Here is a 12952-nt window from a genome sequence, read left to right on the forward strand (position 1 = left end):
CTGATCCCCCCCCAATTCATCTCCTGTTAATTTATACTCCTCTAGCTCATGCAAAGATGGGCTTGATAAAGGACAGACATGGTATGGACCTAACAGAAGCAGAAAATACTAAGAAGAGGTGGCAAGAATACACAGAAGAACTGTACAAAAAAGATCTTCACAACCAAAATAATCACGATGGTGTGATCACTCATCTAGAGCCAGACATCTTGGAATGTGAAGTCAAGTGGGCCTTAGAAAGAATCACTATGAACAAAGCTAGTGGAGGTGATGGAATTCCAGTTGAGCTGTTTCAAATCCTGAAATATGATGCCGTCAAAGTGCTGCACTCAATATGCCAGCAAATTTGGAAAACTCAGCAGTGGCCACAGGACTGGAAAAGGTCAGCCTTCATTCCAATCCCAAAGAAAGGCAATGCCAAAGAATGCTCAAACTACCACACAATTGTACTCATCTCACACGCTAGTAAAGTAATGCTCAAAATTCTCCAAGCCAGGCTTCAGTAATACATGAACTGTAAACTTCCAGATGTTCAAGCTGGTTTTAGAAAAGGCAGAGGAATCAGAGAGCTAATTGTCAACATCCACTGGATCATTGAGAAAGCAAGTGAGTTCCAAAAAAAATCTATTTCTGCTTTACTGACTATGCCAAAGCCTTTGACTGTGTGGATCACAATAAACTGTGGAAAATTCTGAAAGAGATGGGAATACCAGACCACCTAACCTGTCTCTTCAGAAACCTATATGCAAGTCAGGAAGCAACAGTTCGAACTGGACATGGAACAATGTCCAGACTGGTTCCAAATAGGAAAAGGAGTACGTCAAGGCTGTATATTGTCACCTTGCTTATTTAACTTCTATGCAGAGTACATCATGAGAAACACTGAGCTGGAAGAAGCACAAGCTGGAACCAAGATTGCCGAGAGAGGTATCAATAACCTCAGATATGCAGATGACACCACCCTGATGGCAGAAAGTGAAGAGAACTAAAAAGCCTCTTGATGAAAGTGAAAAAGGAGAGTGAAAAAGGTGGCTTAAAGCTCAACATTCAGAAAATGAAGATCACGGCATCCAGTCCCATCACTTCATGGGAAATAGATGGGGAAACAGTAGAAACAGTGTCAGACTTTATTTCTGAGGGCTCCAAAATCACTGCAGATGGTGATTGCAGCAATGAAATTGAAAGATGCTTACTCTTTGGAAGGGAAGTTATGACCAACCAAGATAGCATATTGAAAAGCAGAGACATTACTTTGCCAACAAAGGTGCGTCTAGTCAAGACTGTGGTTTTTCCAGTGGTCATGTACAGATGTGAGAGTTGGACTGTGAAGAAAGCTGAGCGCCAAAGAATTGATGCTTTTGAACTGTGGTGTTGGAGAAGACTCTTGTGAGTCTTTGGACTGCAAGGAGATCCAACCAGTCCTTCCTAAAGGAGATCTGTCCTGGGTGTTCATTGGAAGGACTGATGCTGAGGCTGAAACTCCAATACTTTGGCCACCTCATGGGAAGAGTTGACTCACTGGAAAAGACTCTGATGCTGGGAGGGATTGGGGGCAGGAGGAAAAGGGGATGACAGAGGATAAGATGGCTGGATGGCATTACCGACTCGATGGACATGAGTTTGGGTGAACTCCGGGAGTTGGTGATGGACAGCGAGGCCTGGCGTGCTGTGATTTATGGGGTTGCAAAGGGTCGGTACGACTGAGTGACTAGACTGAACTGAGGCTCATGTCTCAGACTGTAAAGCATCTGCCTACAATCCAGGAGACCCAAGTTCAATCCCTGGGTTGGGAAGATCTCCTGGAGAAGGAAATGGCAACCCAGTGTTCTTGCCTGGAAAATCCTATGGACAGAGGAACCTAGTAGGCTACAGCCCATGGGGTCACAAAGAGCCGGACACGACTGAGCGACTTCATTTTCACCTTCAGGCTCATGCTGCCTATCTTTTCAGTAAGTTCTTTCGTAAGTTCTTTCAGTTTGAAAAATGTATCTGGTTCATTTAACATTTGGACAGCCAAGTAAATAATTAACCAAGATAAATTTCAATATCTATAATTTTTCATCAAACTGTTAAGAAGAAAGACAGCAAAAGAAAGAAAAAATTTTTGACTCTCCTAGGCCTGTATACAGAAATAAACAATAAATTCCAAATTTGATTGACATGTAAGTCATAAGTGAGTAGTATTTCCAAACATTTTTTCCTACATGAATAGACTCAAGTGTATAGTGGTTGCCACGAGGGGTTACTTTGTTCTAGAAATGTTAGTACCCTGTATACACTCAGTTTTATCTGTGTCAATCATCTTCCAAGGTGATAAAGGTAATTATTTATACCCACTTTAAAATATAGATTTCAAACTTTAAAATCAGATTAAGAATCATACCAAAAATTACATGCAACTTTAAAGAACCTTACATAAATCTCTGGGATTTTTAAAAACCAAGCTGACCCTATTGTTCTAGTGGTTTTCAAACCTTTTACAGCAATGCAATCTTATTTTCAAAGGATCTATCAGAATCCCCATCTCAAAAAATAAAAGCATAGCTGCCTGTATCAAACTCAAATCTCCACTGTATCCATTCCTAACAAAGCACGCAGAAACAAGGCTGGAATACCCCTGGCCTCAGTTCCTGTGCCAGGCAGATATCCATATCAATGGGACCCACAGTTCCTACCCTCAAGAAATCCACAGTATTTATTCAGTGTTATTAGTGCTACTGTTATCAGAAATCTGTGCAGTCAACAATGACATTTAAGTTATGCTGGTTCCAAATCAGGAAAGGAGTACCTCAAGGCTATATATTGGCACCCTGCTTATTTAACTTATATGCAGATTATATTATGTAAAATGCTTGGCTGGATGAAGCACAAGCTGGAATCAGGACTGCTGGGAGAAAATATCAATAATCTCAGATAAGCAGATGACACTCCCCTTGTAGCAGAAAGCGAAGAAGAAACAGAGCCTCTTGATGAAAGTCAGAGAGGAGTGAAAAAGCTGGCTTAAAACTCAATATTCAGAAAACTAAGATCATGGTATCTGGTCCCGTCACTTCATGGCAAATAGATGGGGAAACAATGGAAGCAGTGAGAGACTTTATTTTGAGGGGCTCCAAAATCACAACAGATGGTGACTGCAGCCATGAAATTTAAAAACACTTGCTTCTTGGAAAAAAGCTATGACCAACCTAGGCAGAATATTAAAAAGCAGAGACATTACTTTGCTGACAAAGGTCTGTCTGGTCAAAACCATGGTTTTTCCAGTAGTCATGTATGGATGTGAGAGTTGAACTATAAAAACAAAGCTGAGTGCCAAAGAATAGATGCTTTTGAACTGTGGTGTTAGAGAAGACTCTAGAGAGTCCCTTGGACTGAAAGGAGATCCAACCAGTCAATCCTAAAGGAAATGAATCCTGAATATTCACTGGAAGGACTGATACTTAAAGTGAAACTCCAATACTTTGGCCCCCTGGTGCAAAGAACTGACTCATTGGAAAAGACCCTGATGCTGAGAAAGATTGAAGGCAGGAGGAGAAGGGGATGACAGAGGATGAGATGGTTGGATGCCATTGCCAACTCGATGGACATGAGTTTGAGCAAGCTTCAGGAGTTAGTGATGGACAGGGAAGCCTGCCATGCTGCAGTCCATTGGGTTGCAAAGAGCCGGACACGACTGAACAACTGGACTGAGCAACTGAGCAAAAATTCTAGGGAGAAGCCAAGGAACTGAGGAAAAAAGTACTTTGTGCCAAGTGATTTAATGGGGAGAAAGACATTTGGCCACCTTCCTCACCCTAAGCAACCTTCCATTTGCTAAGGAAGAATTTCCCAGGGATATGGTAGCAGTACCTGTCAAAAGATATACAGAACTCTACACAAATACATTTCCTTCCATTTACTTTGGAAATACAGATAACTATGTAGCACAGAATTCAGATCACAATCACCTGTAACTTATTCCTTGAATTATAATTCAATACAATTTGATATCTCACAGACAAATCTTTCGGTATCAATGCAATGTTTATAGAGAACACTTCAATGTTACCTTTCTTCCAATTGCTCCATTCTGTTTTTTTGGAGGTGGAGGTTCAAAGATGCGTTGTTGCTGCTGAGGTGGGAGTGTGGAGTACAATGGAATGATTTTGATGTCACCGACTTCAGGGCCCAAATCATCAACTTCACGCTTTATTCTCTTACAGGCTTCATCAATTTCCTACAAAATAAAAGTTTAAGTGTGCAAACAGAATGAATACACACTGAAACATTTTAAGGATTTACTATAATCCTAGTTCTATGCAGCTTATTTTAGTCATCACAATTAATTCAGCAAATTTCATTGGGATTTCAGAAATAATCAAAGAAACTTTGATTTCTCTAGTCACATAAACACACAATTGCCTTATTGACATTCCACACCCTTTTTTCTTAAGAGTCAATGTCCTAATTAATTCTCAACAAATTGTACTAAAATTGAAATTTCTCACCCAGGAATATTTAACTGCACTCATAACCTTTTCAATTTTCACAATCTACAAGAAATTGATGTGCAAGATACTTTAAATAAGCCAATTAGGCTTTAATGTCACGTATCACTAATGCAATTATATGGAAGATTTGCTTCATTGTGCCTAATGAGAACACACACCTCTACAGTATCAACATAGATATTTAAGAACCAGGTTAACCCAAATATCTTAAAGCCTCTTCAAAGATCTCCCTAATACACAAAACAATTCCAACACATTTGCATTTAATTCCAGGTTTCAAAAGAGGACACAATGAATACTGGGAGGGTGTGAGAGACAGAGAGGTAGGTGAAGGCTCTAGGGGATGGGAAAGGGACTTTAACATGGGAAGGGAGCTATATTTAAAATTTTACAGAAGCTTTAATTCAGTTAAACTCAGAAGTACGCTAAATGATTTGGCAGTATGGCCAATATTAATTAGAAGTTACCCTTATTGACAAATTACCTTTTATTCGAAAGACAAAACAATTTTTAAAAATTTACCAAGTAAAATTATTATATATTATAATTAAGCTAGAATAATTTTCCTTAAAATGATTTCTTAACTAAAGTACAATTCTGTTTCCGTGTTAAAAGAATATACATAAGAACAAAAAAAATTTAAACAAATTTAAAACATTTCAGCTTTCTGGAGTATTGATGAGGTCTTAAAAACTGACAGAGAAAACTACTAAAGATCTTATATACCGATTTCCTTTGAGGTATACAGTTTCCAAAAGAAATGAAAGTTTGCTATTCATTAAAAAAAAAAAAAGAAACAAATGTTTTTATCAAAAAATTGCTTTCAAATGCTGTATCTAGATTAGAATGCCCCCTGCTGGTATACAAAAACAAAATTAGATCTTAAAAAACGAACACACAAACACAATATAAACCCCAAACTATATATATAGTTCTCAAAAACATACATATCTCCCATAGGAAAACTGATGCCAGAATCAGAATATTTTTCAATTCTGTTAATTCAGAAGTCATCAAATACCAGATTTTATATAGAAAATTAAGAGCCCCAAATTGTGCATTTGCAGACTCTAAAAATTTTAACAAGATTATTCCAAATTTATTTGAAACTATCTGCTAAGCATGTATGGAGCTGAAACAAAATCACTATTGCATGTGATATAATGAGTGAGAAAAAAAAAAAAATCCCACACTGTTTATGGTTTTATGTAGACAAAGTTCTAAACATTATTTTTTTAAACTTGGCAACAAAATTTTCCCTAAATTTAACTGAACTTCCAGGGTCAACCTTGACAGTTCGAAAGACCAGAAAGCTCACTGACATTCATCAGCACAATGCAATCTTCCGCTTAGTCATGAACTGAGACAGAAGTTCATGAGTTTCTGAATTGAGCAAAAGACTTTCAGCTCCAAAAGCATCAATATATATGTTAGCAAATTAATTTAGACCCTACTGAAGAATCTAAACTCCTACATGTTGAAAAGACTAATTTTACTCAGTGAAATTAAAGATGAAAGAATGTATTGCTTAAAGAATGAAGAGTTCAACATCTTGAAGTATTTACTTAAAACAATTCATATTTCAATTACAATCATTGTTATCGAACTTGGTAGCACAGCTCCTCTAGGGAGTTCTACTAGGAACCCCTGGTTTAACGGATTAACAACAAAAATCAACGTTCACATTTTCCAAACCGTCACTAATTAAAATTGGTCTTTCCCCTCCCAAATTAACTCAAGCAACTATAGAAACACTATTGTTTACATGGTCAAAATTGTAATATGGTTGTCATTTTTAAGTTTTGAGATAGCTAAATTTTATGGGTACTATTCAAATTTATGGAGATGGGGTACAGAACTCCCAGAACCTATCACTTAACTAACCAAATAAAAATAACAGGCTCACAAACATGGGGAAAATAGTAATATTGCTACCTCCTCCTCAAAGGTCTTCAAATTCCTCAAAACTAGCTAGTCGGATAAAAGAAACTTAAAAATGGAACAGGATACATGAGATAATTGGAGATTATTCCTTTCCCTTCCCCAGCTGTGGGAGAGCCGCCAAAGTATCAGCCATAGAAATTCAACTCACAGAAAAGCATTTCAGGTCCTCACCAGAAGGCCATCTGATATTTCTTATAGAATTCTAATGTGCCTGACTATCTGAATATAATGATTATTTTGAATAGCCGTTAAAAAAAAAACATGCTACTCACTCTAGAGAAAATGAGAAACTAGGGACCAGACACCAAAGAACAAAATGAACACAAATGCCTCAACACTGCAAAATATAAAAAAAATCCTTCCATTCAAAATGCATACACAGACTAATAGTTAGAGAGGTTTATCTGTAAAAGTGAATTGGTAACACACCGTATTTCTCAAAAGAACAAGTATGATTCTTTACTGGGAATGTTTGCAAACTGGGGGAGTGTATCTACATCTAATGGGTAAAGGCCAGAGCCACAATAAGCACCCTACTACGCATGGGTTCCCACAGCAAAGAATTAATCAGCCTACAACATAAATAAGGACTTCCCTCGTGGCTCAGACGGTTAAGCGTCTGTCTACAATGTGGGAGACCTGGGTTCAACCCCTGGGTCGGGGAGATCCCCTGGAGAAGGAAATGGCAATCCACCCCAGTACTACTGCCTGGAAAATCCCATGGACAGAGGAGCCTGGTAGGCTACAGTCCATGGGGTCGCAAAGAGTTGGACACAACTGAGCGACTTCACTTCACAACATAAATAGTGCTAGAAAAAATAGAAATAGTACTGGAAAAAAAAATTTAAGGACAGTTATAGTTCTTAATGCAACAATATTTAATTAAATATCATATATCAAGCATCCCTGTAGAATCTGAACAGCAGTTAAGAGTTCACCTTCTCCTGGAGGTTAGGCGGTCACATAGCAGACCACTGATTTTGACTATGTGAAAGAACTAGGGCAATTTCCCACTATACTGTTTAGGGTGGTGTCACTAATGTACCATGGGCATTAAAAATAGCTAAAACATTCAACTGGAACAGTGACTTTTAACCTAAGAGAACAGAAAAATGGCCTTTAGAGCTTGTTAAAGACACAAAAGAGAAGATAATGGCACCCCACTCCAGTACTCTTGCCTGGAAAATCCCATGGATGCAGGAGCCTGGTGGGCTGCAGTCCATGGGGTCGCTAAGAGTCGGACATGACTGAGCAGCTTCACTTTCACTTTCATGCACTGGAAAAGGAAATGGCAATCCACTCCAGTGTTCTTGCCTGGAGAATCCCAGGGGAGGAGGAGCCTGGTGGGGTGCCATCTATGGGGTCGCACAGAGGTGGACACGACTGAAGCGACTTAGCAGCAGCAGCAAGGATGCAGATTCTTACAGTATTTCATCTATAAATTTCATCTGTTTCAGCAAGCCTGAAACAGGGCCAGAACTTGCTTTAACAAATTCCCCTACCCAAGGCAGGCAATCCACTGACCACACTTGAAAAAAAAATGTTCTAGAGCAGGGATCAGATTTCTTACTATAAAGGGCCAAAATTTTTTAGGCTTCCCATCCATATACCACCTCTGAAGCATATTCTGTTTTCATATAAACCCTTAAAATATGTAAAAACTAAAACTAAAATATGTAAAAACAGTTCTTAAAATATGTAAAAACTAAAACAAGAGGGTCAAGCACATGTAACTAAATTAATTAAAATTCTGTAAAATTAAATTTTAGTTCCTCCTCTCACTAGCTGCAATGCAAATACTCAAGTTCATTATATTGTTGCAGCTACGAAAACTAATAGCATGGCATCTAGTTTCATTACTTCATGGCAAACAGATGGGGAAACAATGAAAACAGTGACAGACTTTATTTGGGGGGACTCCAAAATCACTGCAGATGGTGACTGCAGCCATGAAATTTAAAAATGCTTGCTCCTTGGAAGAAAAGCTATGACAAACCTAGACAGAATACTAAAAAGCAGAGACATTACTTTGCTGACAAAGGTCCATCTAGTCAAAGCTACAGTTTTTTCAGTAGGCATGTATGGATGTGAGAGTTGGAGTATAAAGAAAGCTGAGCACCAAAGAACTGATGCTTTTGAATTGTGGTATTGGAGAAGACTCTTGAGAGTCTCTTGGACTGCAAGGAGATCAAACCAGTCAATCCTAAACACAATCAATGCTGAATTTTCATTGGAAGGGCTGATGCTGAAGCTCCAACTTTGGCCTCCTGATGTGAAGAGGAGCTAACTCATTGGAAAAGACCCTGATGCTTGCAAAAGACTGAGAGCAGGAGAAGTGGGCAAAAGAGGATGAGATGGTTGGATGGCATCATTGACTCAATGGATGTGAGTTTGAGCAAACTCAGGGAGATAGTGAAGGACAGGGAAGGCTGGTGTGCTGCATTCCAATGGGTTGCAAAGAATCAGACATGGCTGAGCAACTGAACAGCAACAACTATATTGAACAGTATAGACATAAAAACATTTCCACATGTAAAGAAAGTTCTAATGGAGTAGCACTGTTCTAGGAACAGACTCTCAGATCAGACCCTATACCTGACCTAGCGAATAAAACCCTGCAAGATTTCCAAATGACAGGCATGTATATTAGTTTGAGAAGGACACTGCAGAAAATTCACAAAGCCTATCACAACAAATGACAAACTTTCAGAAAACCTCTAAAAGAGTTTCTTTTATCCAGATAACTCACTGAACTTATTTAAGCCATCAAAAATTTCATAGCCCATCTGTAAACATCCTGATGGAAATGAGTTTAGAAAATGTTGCATGTGAGAATAAAATCCCTATCTTAAAAATGATGTAAAGTCTAAAGAATTTCAGTGATTCCTTCCAATTCTCAATAAACACATGTAGGAAGACAAAAACAAAACACAAACACTTGTTTTGATGGCGGATGGGCACCTGAGTTATCCAAATTCCCTTACAAACTAAATTACTGCCTAGAGTAACCAGATTTCATTCATGGCTCAGCAGAATGGCAAATCAGCACAAAACCACTTGCCACTCAGGTCTCTCCAAAGTTGAGATTAAAACTGCTAAATCTTGAAATTCTAAAAGCATTTAATATTCTCAGGATATCAACTAGAACACAAAGGTTAACAGCATAAAAGGGTATATTCCTAGAGTACATAAAGGGAGTTATATATTTCATATATAAATACAATCATGCTGAAGAAAAACTTTATAGACACTGGGATGAGAAATACATGGTTAATATATGTTGGGTTCTTAAGTTTAAAGTTGTTGCCTAATAGAAATAATATAAATAAGGAACCAAGTAATGACAATACCTCTTGACCAGTTAAGAAAAGCAGTAGATCTCCTTCCTCCTCTTCACACATATGAATTTGGATCACGGTTCGAATTGCCGCTTCAAGATAATCTCTCTCTGGTTCAGGAGTATAAAAGATCTCAACAGGATGTGTACGCCCAGGAATAGTTAAGAGAGGACAGTTATCAAAGTAAATCTGGAATTTTCCTGCATCCAGAGTAGCACTCATAACTATAACCTGAAAAGAAAACAGTAAATTATTTGAAGCTGTCTTCAGAGATTGTAAAGAGATGAGTAATGTTTACTGCTCCATATATGTCAACTACGGTGTCTCTAGTGGCTCAGAGAGTAAAGAATCGGCCTGCAAAGCAGGAGACTGTGGTTCTATCCCTGGGTCAGTAAGATCCCCTGGAGAAAAGAAGGACTAACCACTCCAGTAGTGTTTCCTGGAGAATTCCAAGGACAGAGGAGCAAGGCAGGCTAGTCTATGGGGTCACAAAGAGTCAAGACATGACTGAAGCAACTAACACTTTCACTCTTCATATATCAATTATGCCTTAAAAATTGTGATAAAAAAATCAAATATAGAAAAGCTGAGCTACAGTAAATTTAATTTTTAAAAAGTAGGAATAAACCTGATAACCAATAAATAAACTACTGTATATTTTCATGAAGCAACACCTTAAAAACCAAAGTTTATAAAATTACATAAAAGGAATTGATAAAAGACATCAATATGTAATATGATTGTTACTATGCTATTAAAACAAAAAATGACAACCTCGCACACAGGGAAAAACAAAAAAAGCAAAAAACAAATCAGTGGTACAAATATTTCTCCATTCTTCCAAATCATCTTTACTAAGCATAAGTTCTTCATAAAATTTTCTAAAACAAACAGAGGTTTTCTATACTACTGAAAAAGCCACAGCAACAAAAGGTTGTTCAGGTGCCGGCTACATGACTGTGTGGTCACCCTCTCTTTATTTAAATTATACATGACAAAACCCATTAAATAGAAAGCTCTCCCATTAAACATTCCACTATAGAGTTCTTAATTTCTACTTTTGAGTTCCTCCCTCGAAATTTCAATAGCTCATAACGTTTAATCAGTAATAGTACTCAGTTGTTCAAATATATTCTTTAAAGTATACATTTAATTTTTATAGTAAAATCAAACTCAGTATCAATTTTTTTAAGACCCAGAATCTTTCTCCCCAGTGTACAAACCTCTGTAACACATACAATAACACTCAATACTAAGTTCCAATGAACTGCACACATACAACGCAAAAAGGTAACTTCATAAAATCTGGGAGACAAAAATGTCCACACAGTCAGTCAGTTTTAAGCCCTTACCAATACAGTAACACTGGCCAGGGTTTAAATGGTATAACGGATGGCAGGCGGGGGTGGGAGGGGGAAGAACCAAGACCCTAGGTTAAGGGAAGGCATTTCTGAGGAGCAGTATGTTCTGGATACAGTTATTCCACTCTCCAGCATCATGAGTTAGAATGAGTGAGTTTATGTTAGGACAAGAACAGGGAGTTGATCCTTAATGAAGGTGTCCCCTGTACTTAATAAAAGGCAGGGTGAGCACAAGGTTTAAAAACACCATGACATAAAATCATTTAAAATGAAACAAAAAACTGGGTGGACTATATAATGAAATGATTAAAAACATACTACTAAAAAGTAGAAGTATATTTAAAATCTAAAACAGACACAGCAAGAAAAATTAAAAAGAAAGTATAAACCACTACTGGTACTCTCCTTATTTGCTTTTATAGGTGATTATTTTTGTAGTTGTAGTGATCAGCATGTACTCCCTTTTAAATATATATACACACATACACACACACACACACACACAAACACACACATAGGGTTTTTAAAAAACCAAACAAATAAACTAATTCACCTTTAAATCTGATCTCTGTCTAACAACCTCCTTCAGAACACCCATGAGAATATCTGTAGCCAATGTCCTTTCATGAGCCTCATCAAGAATTATTACACCGTAACGCTCCAAGAGAGGGTCATTCATTGCTTCACGAAGTAGCATCCCATCAGTCATATACCTATATTGACAAATAACATGTTGGTTATTTATTGCATTTAAAGTTCAAGACATAAATATGAAATGCAAAGACATCAGATAAATATAAATTAACCCTTGTTCAAAACAAATGTGTTATTATTTCATAATCAATTACAAAATTAAGCTTCCATAAAAACTTTTCATTGAATGTATCAAACAAGTTATATATTATCAAATTCTGTCAAATGAGACTGTAATACCAAATTGCACTGAGAAACAATGTTAATCTGATGATGACAGAATTAAACACATTTCACACAAATGCCAAAGTGAAAATAGTCACTTAAATAAATTTCTTAAAAACAAAATAAAATGTAAAATATTCAACTTGCAAAACAAAACCAAGAAACCATTTTAAATTGCTTTATCACATTACAGCACTAAACTGTTGTTATTTCTTTAAAACTACACTAACTTCCCACTTAAGCTAACAGGTTCAAAAGGGCTGAGATAGCAGGAGTCTACCATCTTTTCTTCCTCAGTCCCATCTAATTCAATAAAATGATGGTAAAGAATCAGAAAAAGGAATACATTCATGGAATGAGGAGCAACATTATGCTGTGGAAATGCTGATAAAATTATGGAAAAGACAAGGCATATAGCATTATCTGTATCAAGGAACCAGAGAGGAAAACTAGGCTTAGGGATGGTTTGAGAGAAGACAGCTAATACAGAATCCAGGCACTCAGATGAAGGGTGGTGTGAAGAAAGATTTGTACAGGTCAGTGTATCTCCTGTCTGTTCCCTTCTGGCTGCTACTGTCACTAATACAAAACATCCTGCATTTGGCACTTGGACAAAATGAAGTCTGCCTGCAAATGCTGAAGCCACAGGCCATTCAGTTAAATACAAATCCATGGTTTTATTTACATAATTAAAACAAGTATAAAAATCTGAAGTCATCATTTATGACTTCACTGTTCTGGCTCTATTTTTCACAAATTAATCTAATCTTTTAAGGACCAACTTTGTATTTTTAGCCAAAACCATCTGTTGAAGCACTAAGTTCAACAAAATGACAGTATACAACCCAAGTGAAGCCTTCTCTTTATTCTGCCTAAACTTAGTTGTAGATTCAGCTACTCTAGT

The 12952-nt window shown here is 37.3% G+C and overlaps 1 protein-coding gene across 1 annotated transcript in view; it reads right to left on the bottom strand.

Moving 5' to 3' along the window:
- DHX15 (DEAH-box helicase 15) overlaps positions 1-12952 on the bottom strand; it is a 55201-nt gene that overhangs the window by 16653 nt on the left and 25596 nt on the right. Inside the window, exons 4-6 of the mRNA XM_052641796.1 lie at positions 11684-11843; positions 9782-10000; positions 4046-4213 (exon numbers count right to left, since the gene is read on the bottom strand). Coding sequence (XP_052497756.1) covers positions 4046-4213; positions 9782-10000; positions 11684-11843 — 547 coding nt within the window. The remainder of the gene's footprint in view (positions 1-4045; positions 4214-9781; positions 10001-11683; positions 11844-12952) is intronic.

Source organism: Budorcas taxicolor, chromosome 6 (genome assembly GCF_023091745.1).
Source record: "Budorcas taxicolor isolate Tak-1 chromosome 6, Takin1.1, whole genome shotgun sequence".
Lineage (NCBI taxonomy): Eukaryota > Metazoa > Chordata > Mammalia > Artiodactyla > Bovidae > Budorcas > Budorcas taxicolor.